General features: G+C 49.3%; 3 protein-coding genes across 5 annotated transcripts; 1 reads left to right on the top strand and 2 right to left on the bottom strand.

The window, feature by feature from the left end:
* Nucleotides 1-485: 485 nt before the first annotated feature.
* LTA (lymphotoxin alpha) lies at nucleotides 486-1,401 on the bottom strand (the record flags this gene model as incomplete). Its single annotated transcript, XM_079934070.1, has 3 exons — nucleotides 486-898; nucleotides 1,112-1,217; nucleotides 1,303-1,401. The coding sequence occupies 3 exons, from the start codon at nucleotides 1,399-1,401 to the stop codon at nucleotides 486-488; spliced, it is 618 nt and encodes a 205-aa protein (XP_079790196.1).
* An 8,575-nt stretch (nucleotides 1,402-9,976) lies between these two features.
* On the bottom strand, nucleotides 9,977-20,476 carry NFKBIL1 (NFKB inhibitor like 1). Of its 2 annotated transcripts, none has more exons than XM_079934370.1 (4): nucleotides 20,312-20,476; nucleotides 19,634-19,910; nucleotides 12,637-12,858; nucleotides 9,977-12,457 (listed from the first exon to the last, which is right to left on the bottom strand). In XM_079934370.1, exons 1-4 carry the CDS (start codon nucleotides 20,366-20,368, stop codon nucleotides 11,871-11,873), a joined length of 1,143 nt encoding a protein of 380 aa, XP_079790496.1. In that variant the 5' UTR covers nucleotides 20,369-20,476; the 3' UTR covers nucleotides 9,977-11,870. The 2 variants fall into 2 exon arrangements, with proteins under 2 accessions (XP_079790496.1, XP_079790497.1); XM_079934371.1 differs by lacking the exon at nucleotides 20,312-20,476 and adding an exon at nucleotides 20,024-20,048.
* Nucleotides 20,477-21,450: 974 nt separating this feature from the next.
* On the top strand, nucleotides 21,451-22,953 carry ATP6V1G2 (ATPase H+ transporting V1 subunit G2; the record flags this gene model as incomplete). Of its 2 annotated transcripts, XM_079934372.1 has the most annotated exons (3): nucleotides 21,451-21,532; nucleotides 21,807-21,907; nucleotides 22,421-22,953. In XM_079934372.1, 3 exons carry the CDS (start codon nucleotides 21,451-21,453, stop codon nucleotides 22,592-22,594), a joined length of 357 nt encoding a protein of 118 aa, XP_079790498.1. In that variant the 3' UTR covers nucleotides 22,595-22,953. The 2 variants fall into 2 exon arrangements, with proteins under 2 accessions (XP_079790498.1, XP_079790499.1); XM_079934373.1 differs by lacking the exon at nucleotides 21,807-21,907 and having other exon boundaries at nucleotides 22,449-22,953.
* Between the last annotated feature and the right edge of the window lie 242 nt (nucleotides 22,954-23,195).

Genomic DNA, 23,195 nt, shown 5'->3' with positions numbered 1-23,195 from the left:
TTTCTCTCTTGCTAGGTCATCCTTGTGCCCACGCCCTCTCACTCTCCGTCTCTTGGGTGTATTATCTCTTTCTTCTGCCGTCCCCCTTCTCTCCATCCTCCATAAATAAATAATTTAAAATTTTTTCCCTTCATAAATAACCCCCCTCCCTGCCCCCAGTCATCCACTCAAGCTCCCTCATGTGTCAGCTCCCCTTCCATGTCCAGGGCAAGGCCCCCTAGACGGGCAGGGCAGACAAAGGGCTCTGGGTGGGCATTTCCAGGCAGGTTTGAAGTCCTCAGCCGAGCATCCGGGGTGGTTCAGGAAGGTGTGGTCCCCTGGGGTGCCTAGAGTTCCTTCTTTGGAAGCTCCAGGTGCCGAGAACGGGGGAAGACTTGAGACTGATGGAATGGTCAAAAGAGAGGTGTGGTGACCCCTGAAGTGGTCAGAATGGAGGCAAAATGGGGAGAAGGCCTTGAAACCAAATTTTTTCTTTCTGGATTTTTCTATAGAGCGAAGGCTCCGAAGAAGACGCTACTGGGGCTGAGGAGCAGGTGGGAGATGCCATCTGTGTGAGTGGATAGCTGGTCTCCCCGGGTGAGCAGGAACACAGCCCCCTGGTACACCGAGCGCACCCAAGGTCCCTGTGGCCCTGGGCACACGGACTTCTGAGCGCTGAGGAGAGGCACGTGGAATGGGTACTGGGAGGAGAAGAGCTGGACCTCGTGGGCCAGGTAGAGAGGGGTGGGGGTGGCCTTGGGGAAGCAGCCTTCCCCAGAGAAGACCACCTGGGAGTAGACGAAGTAGAGGCCACTGGTGGGGACCAGGAGGGAATTGTTGCTCAGAGAGAAGCCGTGGCGGAGGAAGGCGCGATCCGTGTTCGCTCTCCAGCGCAGTGAGTCCTGGGTGCTGGGGTCTCCTAGGGAAAGCCAGGAGGGATGGCGGTCAAGGACCTGGGGGTCAGAGGTCTCGATCCCTGAGGAAGCAGGTGCTGGACTGAGTTCCTGGGGGATGGTTGGGAGAACAGAAGGGAGTGGGAGTGGGGGTGAGCTGGAGGGGATGCTTGGGTCCCTGAAGGGGGATGGGAGGAGGGCTGGGGGCTACATGTCTAGGAGGGCAGGTGAATGTTTACCGACAAGGTGAGCAGCAGGTTTGAAGGTGCCTCGGGTGAAGTGATTCGGGGGGTGCTGATGGGCAGGCTGTGCAGTTGAGGGTGGGAGGCCAACACCAGAGAGCCCCTAGGGGAGGACAGAGTCAGAGAGGTCCTCAGGCCCAAGGTCAGGCTGGGCTGCCCACATAGTCCCCATTGCCCTGATGCCTCACCTGGGCCTCGGGCGGCAGGGCCAGCAGCAGTCCCAGAAGGAGGAGGAGTAGGGGGGTGCTGCACACCCTCAGGAGGTAGAGACGTCCAGGTGGTGTCATGGGGAGAACCTGCAGGGAGAGAGACAGTGAGCGGGGCGGGGCACGATGCGGAAGACGGGCCTCCTGCCCGTGGAGACAGCCACCCTGAGAGACGGGGCGACAGACAGAGAAGGGGACAAGATGCAGTCAGGGAAACCCCAGGTGAGCAGGGGGAGAGAGAGAGAGACGAACAGAGATGAGAAGGGTACAGAGAGGGATCAGACTGTGTGACACAGGCAGAGAGAAAGAGATTGACAGATAAAGAGTCAGAGAGAGGGGAACAAACCAAAACCAAACCCACCAAGGCCCAGGCCCAGGCCCAAGCAGGAGGTGCAGGAGGGGCTGAAGCCCAGTCGGAGGGACTGAACGCCCCGGGGGAAGGAGTCCACCGCCGGGGAAGCCCAAGGAGATGGGGTGGGAGAGTCTCACCTGCTGTGCGGGGCCCCTTGGCCGGGACGCCTGGGTCCCTTTATAGAGGAAGCGGCAGTGGCAGCGTGGCAGGCAGCGGGCGGGTTCTAGGCCGGGGCTGGGGCCCGGGGAAGCCCCCAGGGCTTAGAAGATGCTGCTGTTTCAGTCGAAGGCAGGAAAGGCTGAGGCCTAGGAGAGAACCGCAGGCTGGGGGCTCAGACGACTGAGTTCTGGGAAAGGGAGTGGGGTCAGGGGAACCGTGGGCTGGGAGGGCCAGGGAGCGGGGGTCAGGCTTAGGAGTTCCAGAGAAGGGACAGTAAATTCAGAGGACGAGGAGAAGGGGAGCAGCTGGGGCGTGGGCTGGAGGCCCGGTTCCCTGAAGAGCGATTATGTATAACACCTCTGCACCCTTGGCTGGTTACAGGCTTCTCTCTGTGCACATTTCCTCCTCTTGCACCCCTGTCCTTGTCCCAGAGACTCAAGTCACACTTGTCCCAGTGTGTGTATTTTCCAGTTTGCCTGGAAGGTTTCATATCAAAAGTTCCATTATATTCCCTCCTGCCTGGTACATCCTGGGTTATGCCTGTTGTCCTGGTAGAAATATTCATGGACCCCCTTTTACTCTCAAAAGTGTTCTGGTTTGGAAGATTCAGCTCACGATGAGCCATGAACTCACGTATGATGAGGTCTTGTCTCACTGCTGAAGGATGCCCTCCACCTCATCCCAACCTCAGGTGGGCTCCACAGATCAGATTTATATAACCCCAAACAAACACATTCCAGGATCAAGGAATGTGGCAATTGCTAAAGTTCTCTACAGGGGATGCTTCAGAATTCCACACAGGTGGAGCTTAAGGGTGGTGACCTAGGGCGGAGTGGGGACAGCAAAGGGACTTGTCTTGCAGCTGCACTTGTAAAGCCAATACACTGTTGTAAAATCATTAAGGATTTCCCCCTTCTATTGATGCAGAACTCAGGTACAGTGAGGTGCACTTCTCCTAAGGGGATAGCCTGATGAACTTTTCCATCTGTTTATAGCCATGTAGCCACCATCCAGTTCAACATAGTTTTAGGTCCCCAGAGGGTTCTCTTGTGCCCCCTCCCAGTTCATACCTTCCAAAGATAACCAACCACTTTCTGACCTCTACAACTATAGATTAGTTCTTCCAGCTTCTGAGCCTCATACACATGAAATCACACAGACTCTACTCATCTGTGTTTGGCTTCTTTCTCTCGACGTTATGTTTGTGAGATTCATGTATATTGTTGTGTGTATCAGTGATTTTTATTTCATTGTGATGTGATGTTGTGTGAATATACTCTAATTTACTTATCTATTTTTCTGTTAATGGGCATTTGGTTCGTTTCTAGTTTTTGGCTAGTATGAAAAATGTTGATATGAATGTTCTTGAACATGAGGGAGTTTTCACTTAGCTTGCAGGTTGCAGGTTAAAAAAAAAAAAGCAAGGTTTCTAAAGATGATTTTAGTCACATTTCATGAGATTGAGAAAATAACACTTGGCCCCTCAAATATTATTATTCCTCTTACTAGCTTGTTATGCTTTCATTTGGAGGTTTTCGGAGGGGCTGGGGCTGAGGATGGTGGTGATGGAAACTAAAGCCCTCCCTCTGTTGCACTGGGCAGAAAGTTCCTGAGGTGTCTTGGTGTCCTGTGGCACGTAAGTGATATTCAGGGTGTGCATCAGCTAGTTCTGTTTTCCTCCCTGCTACTTGAGGCCCTGCAACTTTGCCTTTCATGCCTTCCTAGTCTAACCTATTACTTCTTTTCATTCCATCTCTTTGGGTTTTCTTGGCTGTGCCTCGTGGCTTGCAGGATCTTAGTTTCCTGACCAGGGATTGAACCCGGGCCACGGCAATGAAAGTGCGGTGTCCTAACCACTGGACCACCAGGGAATTCCTTCATTCCATCTCTTTAGCTTCCTCTCTATTTCACAAACATTTACTGAGCGTCCTGACCTCTGGGAGCTCAAAGACTAGTGTGGGTTCCGTGACAGTGGGCTTATGGCAGCCCACAGTAAAGCCATCAGACTTGGCCTGGGGGAGAGGTGATTCAGGCATTAGTATCAAGGCAAAGATGGTGAAGGGCATTCCTGATAGAGGGAATAGAAGGTGCAAAGACTGGAGGTAAAAGAGAGTATGAAGTGCACTAACCTGTGCAAGTGAGTACACATAAAAGGAACAGAGATGAGGCTTGGGAGGTAAGCTGAGACCACATCCTGAGGGGTTTAAAACCAAGAAAAGAGGTTTGGATTTCATTGTAATTGTGATGGGGAGCTACCAAAAGTTTTGAGTGAGAGAGGGACCCACCCAGATTGGTATATTTAAAACATGAGTCTGGATGCTACATTAAGAATGAATTGAGAAATGGGAGTTGGGGTCTGCAGGGGAAACCAGAAGTGTGGAGAACAGTTAGGGGGGTTTGCAACAACTCAGCAAGGAGGTGACAAGAGCCTGCATTTAACTTTTTTTTTTTTTTTTTTGCTGTACGCGGGCCTCTCACTGTTGTGGCCTCTCCCGTTGTGGAGCACAGGCTCCAGACGCGCAGGCTCAGCGGCCATGGCTCACGGGCCCAGCCGCTCCGCGCTGGACCGGGGCACGAACACGTGTCCCCTGCATCGGCAGGCGGACTCTTAACCACTGCGCCACCAGGGAAGCCCAAGAGCCTGCATTTAAATCGAGGCAGTAGCAGGAGAACGAAGAGGAGGAGAGTTTCTAGGCAAAATCTACAGGTCTTGGTGGCTGACCAGACGTGATGGCGGAAGAAGGGTAGCCACAGATGCCTCTTTTAAATACCTTGGTCTCTATCTTGGCTTCATCTTGTTTCTTTTAACCTCACTGTGTCTTGTGTCACTGTTGGCCTACCTCTTGGTCCCTGCTCCTTTCCTTTCCTCTGTGTCCCTCATTCTCTGGAGTCCCTTTTTCTTCCTGCTGTCTCTTTCTGCCTCTCCAATGGTAGGAGCCCATGGACTAGGAGAACTCAGCTATATTAAAATGTAAAATGGTGCTGCAATTAACGGTGAGAAATAGAGAGAAACGGAGAAACTTCGGTCAGAGAGAGACTGGGGCATTGAAGAAAAAAAAGGGGAAGGTGAGGACAAGTGATGGGGGGACATGAGAGACAGAGAGGAATGAAGGGTGAGAATTGGGTCGAAGCTCCGTGTCACAGGCATTTGCGATGTGCTGAAGGATGCTCCTTGAGATGGGCCAATCTTGGTTTCAATCTCAGTTTTGGAGGTTGTGTGAAATTCAGTTTCTTTCTTGAGGAGGCCAGCAGTTGGTTTGGGGCTTTCCCTGAGTGGGAGGGGTGATGACTGGAGTCTTGTGCTCCAAACCGAGGGATATACAGTTTCTACAGTGGTGTCTGTGGAGAAACTAGTGAAATCTCTGAGCCCTCCAGATAAGGCTGAAATGACAATAGTCTCAAACTTGAACCTAGCCTCAAAACCTGAAGTGGGATTACATATCAACTTTGATCCTAACCCATATTTAACCTCAACCCAAATCACAACTCAAACTCAACCCTAACCTCAAATCTAAACATCTCAATAAATGAACCCCCAAATAAACTTATCCTCTAAACTAACCCAGCCCTGTTTCTAGAGCTAATCTTGGAACTAACTCATCCCCATTCTTAACCCTATAGTTAAACCTGACTCTAAATGTAAGTTCAACTTGAACCACAAACCTAAAGTTGAGCTTTATCCTGCTTTTCCCCATTATTCATCCATGCCTCCATTTAACAAGTCTTTATTGGGAGCTTACTATGTGCTGGGCACTGTTCCAGGCAGTAGGGATAGACAGACAAGGTACCTGCACTTGTGGAGCTTCCACTCTAGTGAGGCAAGGCAGAAAAGAAACACACTGAAGAAGAAGGCAGTTAGTAGGGCTATGAGGAAATAAGACAGGGCCATGTGGTAAGAGTGGCAGGGAACTACTTTAGACACAGTGGTCAGGAAAGTCCTTTCTGAGTAAATGGCATTTTAAGCTGAGACCCAAATGACAAGAGTGGCCAAGTGAAGGTCTGGGGGAGAATCATTCCACGTAAAGGGAACAGCTACTGCGAAGGCCGGAAGGTGGAAATGAGCTGGGGGTGTTGAGGAACAGAAAGGAGGCCAGTGTGGCTGGAGCAGAGAGGGTGGGAGAGAGGTGGGAGATGAGGTCAGGGAGCAGGGGCAGGGGCCCGATCATGCAGGGACCTGCAAGGACGAGTAAAGCACCTGAATTTTACTCAACCATGGGAAGCTCTGGAGGGTGTCAGGGTGTGCACATGTTGCGTGGGTGTGGGGGGAGGAGGGAGGGAGGTCTGAGGTAGAGGTGATTGGATTTACATTTTTTTTTTTTTTTTTTTTTTTTTTTTTTTGCGTACGTGGGCCTCTCACTGTTGTGGCCTCTCCCATTGCGGAACAACAGGCTCCAGACGCGCAGGCTCAGCGGCCATGGCTCACAGGCGCAGCCGCTCCGCGGCATGTGGGATCTTCCCGGACCGGGGCACGAACCCGTGTCCCCTGCATCGCCAGGCGGACTCTCAACCACTGCGCCACCAGGGAAGCCCGGATTTACATTTTTAAAAGATCATTGTGGCTCCTGTGTTTAGGCTAGACTGTAGTGGGTAACATTGCAAGCAGAGACGCCAGTTAGGAGGCAACTGCAGTAATCCTGGGGAGAAGATGGTGGCCACCATGAAGATGGAGAGAAGTAGACAAATTTGGGATATATTGGGATATATTTCACGGGTAGAATTGACAGGACCAGATGATGGATTGGATGGATGGTGGTGGGGTAGAAGACGGGGAGACTGGGAGAGAAGCAGGATTCTGATGGGATGGGAGAACCAGAAGTTCAATTTTGGATTTAAGTTTAAACCTATTGGACAGACATCCAAGTCTTGGATAATATTCAAGCCTTGCCCAGAAATGTCACTTGGCAGTCGTATATATGAGTCTAGATTTCAGAGGCAATGTGAGAACTAGAGAGTCAACAATGGGAACTGTTGGCACGAAGAAAGCCATGGAATTGGAAGAGATACCTTACCTTACGCATCCCCCTAAGATGCCTTCAAAGTGTTTGTTTTCCCTCAGGATAAATGCAGTGTAGCTCCCATCCTAAATTCCAGAAGCAGCAGCCTCTTGCTTCCGGAAGCAAAATCCTCCAGACTTAGTTTCCTTCTGAACTCTCACTGGGATTTAACCTCCCTGGATCCGATTCCCTACCCAACAAAGGATGTTTCTACCAATCCATTTCACAGTATTCTATGGAACTCCTCAAATCCTCTATTTCACTTTTGAAAGCAAGTTCCTCTGGTACTTTGAAACCTGGCTTTTCCCTAATAAAGTTCCTTCTGTCTTTGGTGAAGGCTGCTGTTTCTTCCACACCCATCACTAGGAGCAGGGGGGGGCAGAAGAGAGGCCACTGTTCTCCTCTCTCCCCTCTGCATCATTGATAACCTCCTCCTCTCTCGAAGTCCATGCCTTTTGCATTTTCCACGTTCTTCTGGTCTTCACAGCACAATCTTCTCCACCAACATCTCTACCATGTGCTTAACAACTTGTATATCTAGATAAGTTTTTCTTCATCTCTCATTCCCTTCCTGATATTCTATCAAGAAAATCTTGAAAAACTTGATTTGGGTAAACTCAATGGTCTCATTCTTGGGTCTTTTTCCTAGGCTGCCAAGCATTGCAGGAGAGTCATGCCCTCATAAGAGGCCTACGACTAATCCTGACCATCTAACCTCAGAAAGCCCTCAGTGATCCCTAATCTTTGTTGATTCCCTTGTTCTTCTCCTGCAGGTGATGTTCTAAATCTCCACGCCTCCTCCCCTCTTTACTCCCAGTTGGTGATGCTATCATCTTTTTATTGAACTTAAGGCCATCCAAGGTGGATCTCTTTACTGCTTTCTTTTCCCTTCACTTTGTTTCCTTTTTCCTTTCTTCTTGATTCAGAGGACTCTTTCTCCCGTCCAAGGCTGATTCTTTGTACTCTCTCCCACTTGCCCATGTTTACCATACTCTTTCCCGCCTTTCTTTTGTCTTCAGTATCTTTCTCTTTTCATTCGCCTTCATTTTACATACTCAACTTTATTTCTTGAAAATAAAAAGCCTTCCCTGGACTTTCTCCCTTAAATGTCCATCCACCTCTCACCCTCCTTTTCTGTGTGATGTCTCAAAAGAGACTAGCCCCCTAACTAACCACTTTTTCGGGAACTGGTAAAATTTTCCTCACTGTAAAATTCGTGGGTTGAGCTAGAGATGATACTGTTACCTTCAGTATTCACCATTCTATGCCTTTGTACTCACCACCTCCTTTTCCTCACCTCCCACTCATTCCTTAACCTACGTAAAGCGATTTCTGTGCCTCTGGTAAGTGGAAACTGTTTTCTCAAAATCTGTAATCATCTAGCTCCTGAACCCAAAGGATCTTTTGAACTCTCACCTACTAGACTTCTTTGAAGCACCAGATGTGGCCGCCCAGTCTCTGCTTGGCATACCTCTCCCTTGCCCTACTTCTCTGACTGCTCCCCCAACCTCTCTCCTTTATTGGTTCCTCTTCCTTTGATCATCCTCAAGCCTCTTCTGGTCACCCTCTTTTGGGGATCCTGTCCACTCAGAGGCTCCACCTCTACTGGAAAAGCAATGATGCCCAAACCTATGCCTCCAGCAGCCCCAACTTTTCTGTCGGGCTCCAGACCTGCTCACTGGAAATCTCCACCTGAGTGTCATGCTAACACCTCAAACTCCGCAGGACTTTCTTGAGTACTTTATTACTCTAAGCAGGTGCACCTCCTGTCATCACGTGTAGTTGGTCCTTGTCTGTATGTTGTTTCGTTAGACTGCAAGCCCTATGAGGGCAGTGACTTTATATCATTTATATCCATTGCCTAGCAGAGCACCCTGCTTCTTTCAGGTGCTTAATAAAAATTTGACTGTATGTCTGAAATTAACTCATTTTCCCCTTAGCCACACACCTCCTTGGTTTAGGGTATCATCGCCTTTCCTATGCCCTTGGCTCAAAACTGGGAGTCATCTAAGACTCCTCTTCCCTCACTCCCACCATCCAATCAGTTGGCATGACCTAACGACTTATCCCTGTCAGTTTATAAAATCTGTTCCTTCCTTTAACGCCACTTGGAGTTATTGGGACCTAAGTAGAAAGTACACAAGTTTTGGAGTAAAATGCGTTTGATGCTAATTCCACTACTTTTGAGCTGTGTGACCTTAAGCAAGCTATGGTACACTTGTGAGCCTCAGTTTCCTCATCTGTATAATGGAGGACAGTTGCTGGCAGGATTCTGACATTAGGAAAAGGGCTTGACATGGTTAACACATAGTATGCGGCCCCCCGAATGGCAGTTACTTTTATTCCTTGTCTGTACACCTGCAGCACTGCCCTGTACTCCCTCTTCTTCACAGCTGTCGCAGTGCCACTGCCCACAGATAAGGTCCAAATCCCTCACCTGGACATTCTGTGTCCTTTCTTCAGCACATGCTCCCTCACACCTGTGCTTCCTCTACCTCAGGACACTTGTCTTTCCTGTTTTCTGACTCCTGGCCTCTGCTCAAGCTGTTTCACTCCTCTCTGGGGCCCTTCCACTCCCCCTCCCACAGAAATCCTACCCGTTCGTCAAATGCCTTCTTCTCCCTCAGAGACCCCCGGGTGCTTTCAGCCGGAATCCACCTCCCCTTCCCCTTTTTGCACATCCACTGTACCTTACTCGTTTTTACTCAGCATGCCTTGAATCAGTTGATTAGGTATGGGCCTGCCTCCCCTATCGGATGGCAAACTTGAAACAGAGTTTGCATTTATCTTTGGGCTATTTGATGCTCAGCTGAACTGCACTGAAGAGAGTCCCTCCCAGACCCTTCTCCTAACTTAATCCAAACCTGCCCCAACCCGATCCCCCAACTGACCCTCTTCAATCTCACCGGTCTCATTCCCAATCCCATTTCTCTAACTGAACCCCAACGCATCCTCCTCTGAGAAGTGATTCCTCTTTCCAGGTCTAGAGAGCGAGATATGCACACTCCTACCTCCCCAGTGTTTCATGGTAGGCACTGAGTCACCCCTTGGGGATCCCTGGTTCCTCCTCCCCACCCCCACCATGGAGGACAGGATGCCTGCCGCCTGGCCCCAGGGGGTCAGAGGAAGCCAGGGCCTCTAGGGTTCAGTATTTTTATCAGCCTAGGAAATTAGAGACACAGAAGCGGAAACCGTGTGGTCAGAGAAAGTGAACAGCCCTCATCTCAGGGGAACCCCCAACAGGGCTGGGGGCCAGACACCAGGGAGAGACGTTGAGAAGAGGGAGGTCTGGGGGGCCAGGTATCAGGGCTTGTTTTGCTTTAGTTTTATGTGACTCTTGGCAGAAGGGCAAATGATGTGCTCAAAAACCAGACAAAAGTCTGCTGGATGAAGGAACAAATTTGGACACCAAAGTTTTCTGTTGCTTACCTCTCAACCCCCAGCTTAGGGGTCCTAACCCCAACCCCGCCTCCACTCCCAACCTGAGCTCTTTGCATGCCACTTCCGAAATCTCTGGCCTGTGAGAGGAACCGGACGCCTGGGTTGCTCACAGCTCGCAGTCTCTTCTCTGAATCACAGCAGCTTCCTCTCACAGGATCTTTCTCACCAGCCCTTCCTCCTCCTGCCCCCTGAACATCCGCCTGGTCCCTCGGAGACCTGGGGCCTTTTGGCTCTCTGTCTTCTTCAAGGGTCTCACACCCGCCCCATGTTTCCATGCTTCCAGAAGCTTCCCCTCCCTGTCACCTCTTGCCCTCCACTTCCACTCCTGGGATTCTCCTGTGTAGACCGGCATTCCATTCCAAACCTGAAAAATAAGTTCTGATTCATGATTCTCTGATGCAGACAACATGCAGACTGTGCACGTGCCAGCGCATGCCTGTACTCTCCTTAGTCCTGCCCTTTCTCTTTGCTGAGTTCCTGCTGTGTCCTGCTGGTGACGTGGGGTCTGGTGCTGTCTGCAAACTCCCTACCCCAGTTCCCGGGAGCTGAAGTGGGGACTGAGTATGAAGAGTGGAAGGGAGGGTGTCCTCCACCCCACGCCCTGCGAATCCTGGACCCTCTCCCTCTACCCTCCAGGCCCTTTCCTCAACCTCAGGAAAAGGGGATGTTTATCTGGAAGGCCAAGACTGGGCTGCCCAGAGATGAAGCCCAGGTTTGGAATGGGGGCAGAAGCTCGATGGAGGGAGCAGAGAATCGGGGCCCTAGAGGACGAGAGACGGGACTGAGAAGCTAGAGGCGAGGGATGGCCTCAGGGGTGGATCCCTGGTTGCCCAAGAACAGACAACCCAGGTTACATAATTTGGCCCTTTCCGCCTCCTTCCCCTGCTCCTAATTTTAGCAACCGAAATTCCACTGCCCCATAGGCTCTTCCTCCATCCTTTCTGCTTCTATCCCCCAACCTCCCACAGCCTCCTTATGGTCCCCCAGCTCCAGCTGCCCCCAATTCACATCATTCAGTGACTCAGCAGAGGGAAAGCCCTGTGTTGGGGGAAGGGGGTGTTAAGTGGGGAGGAGGATGTGGTTCTGGCTGGGGAGGGGAGGGAAACTGGTTTTGTTCCCCTTTTCGCGTCTGTTCACATCTATTTCTCCAACCGCTGACTGAAGAGTGGAGAGGAGCCCAGTGTAGGGAGTGGAGAGACTGGAGGGCAAGCTGGGCCTTCTTAGGGCCGCCCTGGTGGGCGGGTGGGCAGGCAAGCAGGGGGCTCCTAGTCTCCAGCTGAGGGCACGAGTTAGGGTGTGCGTGCATGGTGCAGGTGTGCAGGAGCTGTGGGTTTGGGCAGGTGGAGTGAGAAAGGAGATGTTATGGGTGATGAAAACCACAGTGATGGACAAAGGCAGAGGAGACACCGGGAGTGAGATGTGGAACCAGGTCTTATTAGGAAATGGCAGAGTCAAGGAGCAGTGGTGGTGGCCCGCATCCCCCCACCCCTGCTCATTACAAGTTCTGCTCCCGCCCCACATCCTCTGCCGTTCAGCACCGGTCTCCTGACCTTACCCTTCTTACTTCCCTGCACTTCCTGCAGTTTCTTGCTCTTTCCCTGGGGTCACTTGAGGGCCTCCGCATGGCGATTCAGGGCCTGAGAAAGGGCTGTCACAGCTCCCATCACTCGGCCCAGCTCCCAGGTCTCAATCTGGCTTCGGAATCGTTGCAGGAAGCGGTCGGGGTGCCAGCGGACCTGCTGGACCCTCAAATACCTCCTCAGGGCCCCCTGCTCCTCCAAGGGAGGGCCCCTGGCCACCAGGGCTGCAGCCATGGCTTCTGGGTCTCCTCCGCCAGGGCAGGGCCAGGGCACATCACCGAAGCGCCAGAGTCTGCCCCTCCCCGCTCCTCTGGGGTGCTCTGCCCTGGGCCCGGCCCTGGCTGGCTCCAGCACTCGATCCCCGGGAGCCTCCGGTGCCCTCCTGGCTCGGCTCTCACGCAGTTCTTCCTCCTTGGCCCGGGCTCGCTCTTGGAAGAGCCGCTGCTCCTCCTGCTGCTGCCGCCAGCTCTGACCCGAGCCCTCAGCCCGTGGGGGTCGGCAGGCTCCCTCTGCCTCGCGCTGCTGCTGGCGCTTCTGGGCATGTTCCCGGGCCATGCGATCTGACCAGGCTGAGAAGGACTCGGGTTCCTGGGTCTCATGGGAAGCATCATCTGTTTGGGAGGGTGGGAGGTGGTGGTCGCAGGGAGGCCATGAGAAGGTGACAGGCAAGAGAGGTGGGGCAGCACAGAAGAAGGGACCATAGGAAGCCAGTGGGAGCATTCGTGGAGTGGGTGTAGGAAAAGCAGCCAGTGAGGAAGAAGGGCGGCTGTGGATGGAAATGGATTCTTACCTTCAAACCTCCCGATGACCTCCTGCCACTCGTCCTCCAGCTCTCCCTGCAGCTTCTGGCTCCATTCCCGCTCCTTAGAGGCCTCATCTTCTTCCTCCTCCTCGGCAGAATCCCAGGGGGGTCCCCAGCCCAGAATTTGCCCTGGGGTCTCCCCATCCTTATTCTTTATTCCCATGGCAGAGGGACAGCGACTCAGCAGTGGCAGGAAGAAATCCGTGTAGGCTGTTTGTGGGAGAGCAGTGAGCAAAAGTTAGCTGGAACTCTCACTCCTTGGTAGGGCCGCCATCTTGAATCCTACAGGTTACTTACTCTCTTGGTCTTATTTTTTTATTTTATTTTTTTTTTAAAGGGCTTCAAATGCTTGGCTTATTTATTTATTTATTTATTTATTTATTTATTTATTTATTTAATTTTGGCTGGGTTGGGTCTTCATTTCTGTGCGAGGGCTTTCTCTAGTTGTGGCAAGCGGGGGCCACTCTTCATTGCGGTGCACAGGCCTCTCACTATCGCGGCCTCTCTTGTTGCAGAGCACAGGCTCCAGACGCGCAGGCTCAGTAGCTGTGGCTCACAGGCCCAGTTGCTCCACGGCATGTGGGATCTTCCCAGACCAGGGCTCGAACCCGTGTCCCCTGCATTGGCAGGCAGATTCTCAACCACTGCGCCACCAGGGAAGCCCACTCTCTTGGTCTTAGAGCAATGGAAGGGTTGCCCACATAGATGCTTTCTGGGTGCTAGGAAATCACCATCACTGACAAATATTTACTGATACTTAACCACATGCGTGGTAAGTGTGGTAGTTTAAAATATACCGACCTGCGTCTTCACAAACTAATTTAGTGTCCTGGGAGCTCTACTATGTCAATGACATTTTCTGGTCTGCCTCCAGCCACCTAGGGTAATGTCAAAACACTTTGACTATATATTCCATTTTTGGCTTGAAAATATTGTCACTTTATGCCTCTCATTGTGTTTCTCACCCAAAACTATGTTCTCCAGACTGGGAAAATACCTGCACACCCTGATTTATACCATTCTAAATATACAAATACTTAATACTTTTCTTTATATCACTTTTCAATAAGCTGCATAAGATAAATATTTTCAGGGGCATTTCTCTCAGCCAGCCTTAGCCAGGGGATGCTGGGAGGGGGACGGAGAGGTAGAGAGTCCAGCCCAGTAATGAATTTGAGCCATAGAAATGTTCCCAGCAGCAGAGCAAACTCTTTCCAAATGACTGCTGACCTAGGGCAGGGGAACGGGGCTGAGATAGAGGGTTCCACTCAGGGCCTGGCTGACAGGAGGCTGGGGGAAAATAGGAGAGGGACTGACATTCCTGAGCTCCCCTCTTCCTGAGCCCTGACCTCAACGCATCAGCTGAGTGCCACGCTGCTCTCCTCACTGCCCACCCGGCACCCTACGCCTGGCCAGCCTGCCACCTGCCATGGTCGCCAACCACCTCTGCACTCTCAGGACAGAGGAAGATGAGTGAGGCACCCTCCCTTCCTGTGGACCTAGTTTCTCTCCCTACGGCAGGAAGAAGTGGGCCGGCAGTCTTTAGATCTTTATTCAGTGGTGCTAGAACATACTGGCTACCTGGCAAAAGGATGAGAGAGAGGAAGGGTTGTCCTGTCACTGCCAGGAAAGCAGAAGATAGAAGGGTCCAGCCTTGGCTGGCCAAGGTCCACTGCCCCCACCCATCTCCTGGCACACCTGAGCGTCACCCAACCCAAACCACATCAAAAGGAGGGGTGGGGGTGCTTCTCTTTAGTACTGACGTGACCTGTCACAAGCCCTCCCAACTTGTCCCTCCCAGCAAGTACCTGGTCTTGTCTTTCAACGGCTTATATCCCACCAGGGCTCACAGCAGGTGTGAGGGTGGAAGGTTTTTAAATTCACAGGTTTTAAGGGGTAAGGCCTCCAACTATAAAACATCATGAGTAAAATCTGGTACAGAATATTAAATAGCCACTAAAAATTATGTTTGTGTGTGGAAAAAGCTGGCTGCAAAACTGTACATAGGATCCAATCACAGCTCTGTGAAAAAGAGACCAAACCCCATGCTTGAAAAAGGTAGACTGGATGGAAATACGTAAACATTCTAGTCTCTGGGTGGTAGACTATGGGTGGCTTTCCTTCAACCTTAGCTGATATTTTAATGTGAAAGGGACATAATTAATGTGAAATTTTCTTTTCTTTTTAAAGACTAAAGAATAAAGTTAATCACTGTTAACAGTTTGCTGTGGTCCCTTCTAGTCTTCTCTTGGTTTATATAAACACATAACGCACAATTTCTTTTCAGTTATGCGACCATACTACTATATATTGTTTGGCAACTTGCTTTTTTCATTTTAACACCTCATTTATATATTTTCCACAGGCGTATACACAGTCTACCTCATTCTTTTTTATGACTGTGTAGTGTTCCACTGTGTGCATGAAACAAATCTTCACACCCCCAACAGAAAGACTTTGCTTCCAAAAATGATCAGTCTTATGGATGTGTCTTTGTGGACTCCTTACAGTACTTCTGTGGGGTAGATTCTCAGAAGTGGAATTTCTGAGTCAAACGACATGTGCAATTTTGCCAAACTGCTTTCAAAAAGTTTGTGTCATCAAGAATATACGAACGCCTGATGAGGTTACAGCTTTATCACTTTCAGGAATCCTTTTCTATATGCGACAAAGAATATTATTCAATTACTCTTGAAATGAACTAGGTAATTATCAAAGTTAAAAAAAAAAAGAATATATGAGTGCCTGTGCTGTCCTTTACCAAAGCTGAATATCCCTAACCCTTTAAATTTTGCCCATCTGATGGATTAAAAAAATGACTTTATTAATGAAAAATTTCATATTCATATTCTTTGTCTACTTTCCCCTGGAAATTATATGTGTAGATATGAGAGCTCTTTATATAGTATAGATACCAACCCTTTGTGTCTGTGTCACATATATTGTAGATATTTTTTCCCATCTGTCTTTTCAAAATTGTACTGCAGTTAAATCTGTATCAATATTTTCATTTTACAGTTTTTGACTTTATTTCATTCTTAGGAAGGTTTTTCTCCACTCCAAGATTATGCCCTTGTGTGTTTTCCTACTATATTTCTAGAAATATAAAAAAAAGAAAAAAGTACAAAGTATAGTATGATAAGCAACCCTATTCCTACCACAAGGTATGTTAATATATTTTCATTTTGCAACATCCTTTAAAAAAAAATCATAGATAAAGCTAAAGTTTTCTTTGATACTGTCTTCCAAGTTTTATTCCCCCCAGGGAAAACCCTCCCATGCATTTCCTGTCACATATAGGTGTTTAATCTGCTGTAATTTACTTTTAAATCAGGTGTAAGGTAAGACTATTTTTCTCCAGAGAAGACAAATGGTCCAGTATCGTTTATTAAATAGTTCACCACCACCCCCTCCAGTGATTTGAAACACCAACTTTACCACCAATTTAGCAGTATAGATCAACTTTTCCCTTATGTTCTTTAATTAACATGTTGCACTTTTATATTGGGAAAAATAAATGTGAAAAAAAAAGCTTTGTGGAGTAAAAATGCACTTCTTCTTAGTGATGGAAGCACTGTTCTTCTCCTCCCCATAATGAGACATGACTTCTACATTAATGAGATGTTCATACTAATTGGTACAAAACACTTTTTTAAAATGCCAGAGCAGAAGTTTATATTAAGTGACGACTGAGACACAGGAAGAAAAGGTAACAGTGGGCGGGGTGGTTGGAAAGGGCTTCCAGGAGGAGGTGGGGACTTACACTGGGCTGTGAAGGGAGAATAATCTAGCAAGGTGGAAAACTTAGTAGGGCGGACAGGAAGGCGACAGGCAAGAGGCAGATAAAAGAACAAGCATGTTTGTTGAAAACATGCTTGGGGTCACTGAAGACAGAGTCACGAAGCAGGAGTCTCGGGTTTGTGGGCTCGCTGTGGGATGTAAGGTTGGAAAGCAAAGAGAACATAAACCGGACAGCTCAGTCATCTGCAAAGCAGGGCCACAGCCTACTTCTACTGAGCAGATCAAAGTGGGTAAAGGATAGGAAATGTCTAATACTGTGCTGGCACAGGTGCAGTGAATGTTACATTAAAAAAAAAAAGAAAACAAACACACAAGCTGGCTTTGGACTTATTCTTTTTGCAAAGACTGTGAGAAAACGACCCCGTTTCTCAATGTTCACTCATTCTTGCTGTATATAGAGAATGGCTATTGTTGGACTAAGGTGTGTTTATACAGGGGTCTCTGACAGCTAAGACCACCTCCCCATGAGGTGTTACCAAAAGCCTCAAAGGTAGTGGCCATTCACTGGCATCTCACTAAGTGTGACAACCCAGCCCAGCCAATTCAGCGTGAACTGGCACATCCCTTGAACATGGAAACTGAAGGGAACCTACCCTCCCCCAGGAGACTCTGGGTCATTTCATCTGTTCAAAGGAAATATCTGCATTTTAAGGCAGAGTGGTCTCTAGAGACAGGCCTTTCTACCAAGGAGTTAGAAGGCCACCTGGTGGTAGGGCTGGCAGGGGACCAGGAGGAAGGAAGGCCTGAGAGGGCTTGGGAGTGACCTCAGTGTAGGTGAGATTTCAGCAAGGTCCTGAACCTTCTAGGCCCTGCTTTCCTCATCTGTAAATGGAACCATAATGTCATTCTCACATGCTTCTTAGAATTCAGTACAATGAAGGAAGCACTTACCATACTGTAAGAGACATTTGTTACTTAAAAAGCCTTAATTGAATAATACAAGAATAAAAATAACAATACTTATCATCCAGTGAGGATCAAAACTGCCAAATGCTTGCCTCACTTACTCGCCACAACCTCCATTTTAGAGAAGCAAATTAGGTTCATAGAGGCTAAGCTGCATGTCCCTGTCACACAGCCTGTAAGTGGCAGAGCTGGAGCTTGGACGGGGTCTGAAGTTGGCCTCAGGGCACTCTGCTCTGTTGCCATGTACAATGTCCACTGTCGAGTTAGGTGCCTGCGCTTTGTAAACCTCCTCTCTTTGTTCTCAGTTTAAAAAAAAAAAAATCTGAACAGGGCAGCCTATCTCACTTATGTTAGGGGAATTAAAGAAAAGGGGATTTTTGACTATATGGGGGAGGTTTCGGGGATGTGGGTGAGGTTCCTGTATATTCGTGGGGAGCTGGGGGATGATAAGAGCAATCAAACTGAGTTCAGGTTGTTCATCCCAACCTAAAGGTTTTCATCTAATGTTCTTACTATAGAAGGAAAATCTCTAAAAGGGGAAAGGGGTTTCACCTGTTATTTTCCTAGGAGGGCTGTACCTCTGCAGAGCTGCCTCTGCTGCCACTAATGTATCAACAAGTCCCCATCTGAAACCCTCAATATCAAAGGCTTTCCAGAATGCAGATATTTTGGGGATTTGATAGAGTTGATCTGAAAGTATACATATAGTTGGCCCTCCATATCCTCAGGTTCCGCATCCGCAGAATCAACCAACCATAGACCTAAAACATTCAGGAAAAAAAAGTTCCAGAAAGTTCCAAAAAGCAAAACTTAAATTTGCTGCTTGCCTGCAACTATTTACATAGCATTTACATTGTATTAGGTATTTTAAGTAATCTAGAGATGACTTAGAGTATACAGGAAGATGGTTTGTAGGCTATACGCAAATACCACGTCATCTTATAAAACGGACTTGAGCATCTGTGGATTTTGGTCTCTTGGGAGGGGGATCCTTGAACCAATCCCTCTCGGATACCAAGGGACAACTGTACACTGTATATTATGTAGCCCGGGAGAGACTGGGTAGCCCCAGTAACCAAACACGTGAATGTTTCTGCAGTGAAACATATGAATACTGACATCAGTAGGATAAAAACATCATAAATAGCCTAGCTTTAGTTTATGTTAGGTTTTGTTACCAAATGAGTTTGGTGGCAGACTGATGAAAAATGTTTGGTTCTCAGAGTGTTTCTGAGTTTCAGAACTGTGGGTGAAAGAGTATGGGTCTGTTGATAACCACAGGAACAATGGCCAGTATCTAGAGTGTTTATCATGTGCCAAGTGCTCTAATTATGTACTGTGTCAGCTGATTCTCAAAACATATGTCACAGCATGGGTGCTTTGAACACAGGCATTATTACTGTATGATTCTACAAAGGATCACACAGGTTAGAGCATAGGCAGTCTAGTTAGGCTGCCTAGGATACAACCCTTGCTCTTAATAGCTGTGTGACTTTGGCAAAGTACTTAAACTTCTCTGTGCTGTTTCCTCATCTGAGAAATGGGGGATGATGTTATACCTTCATAGGGTAGCTGTGAGGATTAAATGAGTTGCTTTGTGAGAAGTGTCTGGCACACAGCAATGGTTGCTGTTATTTAATTTTGCAGATGAGGGCTTCCCTGGTGGCGCAGTGGTTGAGAGTCTGCCTGCCGATGCAGGGGACATGGGTTCGTGCCCTGGTCTGGGAAGATCCCACATGCCGCGGAGCGGCTGGGCCCATGAGCCATGGCCACTGAGCCTGCGCGTCCGGAGCCTGTGCTCCGCAACGGGAGAGGCCACAACAGTGAGAGGCCCGCGTACCACAAAAAGAAATAAAATAAAATGAAATGAAATATAATTTTGCAGATGGGCAAATGAAGCATCAGGCCAGTTTAGAAACTTGCCAAGAATACACAGCTATTAAGTGTGGAGCTGGGATTTGAACCCAGGCAATGTAACTGCAGAGAGTACCCTCTATCCTGCTTTTCACACTACACGCAAACAACCAGTCAAGAGACAAAGTAGCTACTAATCTAGAGAGATGTGTAATTTAAATACTAGTTGCTGTTTCGGGAATGCTGGGCTCTTCAGACAATGGTAGCTCAGTAATGTAAAGGCACAAATGACAGCCACAAGCCAACTTGGTCAACTATTTCCCTAAGTCCCATGACCAAATAACTAGCTTATTTTTCAACCATTGGCCTTCATCTCACACCCCACCAGTTGCTCATGACCTTGTTCCCCATGAAGCAGACTCACCATCAGGGCCCTGCCGGGCAGCAGCGTGCAGCGCTGTGTCCCCGTGGCGGTCCTGGTGGGCAGGGTCAGCCCCAAGCCGAAGAAGCAGGCACAGGGCAGGGGCATCGTGGCGGGCGCAGGCCCGGTGCAGTGGTGGAGGCTGCCCAGCATCTACATCAAGGCCTGGGTGTCGCTGGAGGAGGGCTTGGGCCCGGACCAGCCGTCCTGCAGACAAATAACGACGGAAGCGACGCTCTCGGCGTTGGCGTCGGGAAGTGGAGGCCATGGAACTCTTGGGCTGAGGAAGAAGGATAAACAGGCAGCAGTCAGGACCCCAGCCTTGGATGGTCCCTCCCCCTCCATCTCTGATATTCCCTCTGTTTCTCCCTTTGGTTCCCCATTTCTTCTTACATTTTCAGCAAGAGATGAGGCCAGTCCTAACCCTCATCCCTTTTCCAGGTGATAGGTTTGAGAACAATTTTGAGGGGAGCTGGGGTCACATTTTTTTTTTAATGTGAAATTTGAGAAAAGGATAAATGATTACTTAAAGGCTCATTAGTCCAGGTAAATTTTTAATAAAGGACTTTGTTATATAATAAAGACAAATAGAGAGTGATGGGGGAAATTTTTATCAATAGAAACCTGAATTTTAAAAAGTCACAATTTCAAATAATGATCTAGAAATTGAATATAATGTACCCGACAGACAGATGTAGAGGCTTCTCCCTCTGGGACTTGGGGGGAGGGGTTACTCATCAGACCTGCCCCCCGCCCCCTAAGTACCCCCGGAGCAGTAGGCCCGAAGCCTGTGTTTAAGACGCTCCGAGGAAGGGAGGCGGGAAGGGCGGAGACACTCTAGACTGACGGAAATGGCGCAAGCCGAGACGCAGGTAAAGGACGGAAATGAACTGAGGCGCGTTACCGGATGCCGTTCCTCCCCGAGGGGACGGGAGGTGTTTCCTTGGCCTTAGCCTCCGGGGGGAAACTAGGGAACTTAAGATAAAGGGTCCGTCTGAAACCGGAAGACTGGACGACAGGCGAGGAAAAGGAAGAGCAAGGGCTCTTTGGAGGTTTAACCCCGCTTCCCCCTACTGGGAGGAGAGAGGAGATGGTTCAGTGATAGGCGAAAAAATGAGAAGAGAGAGAAAACAGGGGAGATAAAGACAGGATAAAAATCACAATGAAAATGAAAAATCAAAACCACAGTGAGATCAAGAAAGGGACAGATCATAAAAGAGAAAAACACAGGGAGCAAAAGACAAGGAAAACAACCGCAGGACAAAGCACGTGAAGTGAATGGAGAAATTTGGAATTGGGAAAGGTGTAGAAAAAGGAGATGGAAATGGGAGGGAGAAAAAGGAAAAGAAGTTGGAAGAATTCAGAGAAGCCCAGCACACTCTATTCCCAACACACCACGCATGATAATTTCCTTACCTCCTCACCCCATTCTCAATCCCTCTATGCCTCCTCCTCTCTCAAATACTCCTCTCTTCTCGGCCCCTGCCCCCATTCCTAGACCTTCCGACTGGGAAAGCCCTGCACCTGCTGTGAAGTTAGCAGGCAGCTTTGGACCTGGTCTTTGCTGCCCCCAGGCGGTTCTTCTGGGTACTGCCAGAGTGAGAGGTGGGAGAGGAGGACCAGCCATCAATGGGAGGATCAGTTTGGGGGAGACACCCGGTGCAGGAGGCTGAGCGAAAAGGGGAGCACTAAGACCCAGGGGTAGTGGAAGGCTGCAGCAAACAGCTGGAGGAGGAGGAGGCGGTGTGGGGGGAGGGGGAAAGGGGGAGCCATCTGGTACCTTGGTAGCTTCCGAAACGGCATCGGTCGTAACGACAGAAATGGCCAGTCAGTCCCAGGGTATCCAGCAGCTCCTGCAAGCCGAGAAGCGGGCGGCTGAGAAGGTGGCAGATGCCAGAAAGAGTGAGTCTCCTCATTTCTCCCTTAGGAATCTGGAGAGAAAATTGGGGGTGGAAGGACAGCAAACATTTGAGTCCTTAGGATAACCCAAGGCTGGTGGGGCGGGGGGAGGGAGGCTGGGGGCGCTTATTAGGAGGGAAGAAATGGGTGGGTGTCAGAATCTAGTTCTTGGCTGGCTGAGAGAAGGCACTAACTTTTTGGGAGGGACTGACCCCTGCTCTCACGTTTTGTGTGTGTGGGGTCTACCCCCACTTTCAGTCCTTTCTCCTGCCTCCAGGGAAGGCCCGGCGTCTGAAGCAGGCAAAGGAGGAGGCACAGATGGAAGTGGAGCAATACCGCAGAGAGAGAGAGCAGGAATTCCAGAGCAAGCAGCAGGCAGTGAGTCGTGGGGGAGGCTGGGATGGGACCCCAGGGTGCAAGTTGGTCGGTATATCTGGTGAGGTGTGTACAGGGTGATTCCACAAGAAAATAAGGTAGTAAAGGGCTGAAGGGGACCTGATGAAGACCATGATATTGGTCAAGCTTTGTGATATGTAAGAGCGTCTAGGAGTTTTGAAGGACTTGTACGGCTTGTGGAAGTGGGGGGGATTGCCACAGTCTCTGTAGAGTATGATGATATTTGGGGTGGAGGGCCGAGTTTTATGGGCATGGGTGGTGAGGTGGTGGGGATGGTACGGTCTGTTGTAGGGTGATGCTGCATGTCAGGTCTTAGGGGAGAGGGCATTATGTTGGTCTCTTCAGTGTCTAGATATTTCCACGGATGGGAGTGGTTTTGGAGAGGGCCTTTCTTTCTGGTCTTGCTCCAGGACCCTTCCCTCCACATGCGTGGATGCTTCTTTCTCTGTTTCTGCTTTCTCGTTTCTCTTTTCCACCCTTTCTCCCACCCCCCAGGCCATGGGCTCCCAAGGGAATCTGTCAGCTGAGGTGGAGCAGGCTACAAGGCGCCAGGTGCAGGGCATGCAGAGCTCCCAGCAGAGAAGCCGCGAACGTGTCCTGGCCCAGCTTCTTGGCATGGTCTGTGACGTCAGGCCCCAGGTCCACCCCAACTACCGGACTGCTGCCTAGGACCCACCCTAGGGCCTGACTCCTCCTGCCAGTTCCCTCCTACCAAGAAATCCCCAAGTCAAAATCAACTCCCACCATAATCCTTTCTCTCCCTTGCATTCCCTAGAAATTCTAGAAAGCAGGATCCAATAATTCTCCTGTGAAATTTATAAATATCCTGCTCAGACCTGAATCTCCTTATTGTTCTTTCACTGGGAGCTTGGAATTTGCCAAGTCACCCTCACCCAGCCCCTCTGTGAAATTTGTAGCATGGAGAAGTAGGGATGTGAAAACACTCTGACTTCAGAGCCTGGCAGGCTCGGGTCCCTCTTCTGACCCTGCCCCTTGCTGGCTGGGCAACAAGAACAAGCTACTTAAACTGTAACCCCAGTGTCCTTTGCAAGGTTGGAATAATAATAATAATGCCTACCTTGCAGGGGTGTTGCATTGGTTAGGAATCATTCTATAAAGAGTTTAGCATGGTTTCCAGCATGTAGTAGCTGTGATTCAATAAATGGCAAACCTGTGATATTATTACTAGTCTCTGCCCACCTACCAAAACTTAAACATAGCTGTTTTCTCACTTCTGTCTGTGGCTTTGTAATTTCTAGGGTCACATTCA

The sequence above is a fragment of the Stenella coeruleoalba genome, assembly GCF_951394435.1.
Source record: "Stenella coeruleoalba genome assembly, chromosome: 10".
In the NCBI taxonomy this organism is placed as follows: Eukaryota; Metazoa; Chordata; class Mammalia; order Artiodactyla; family Delphinidae; genus Stenella; species Stenella coeruleoalba.
The sequence above is the reverse complement of the archived record's forward strand: the minus strand, read 5'-3'. Positions and strand labels throughout refer to the sequence as shown.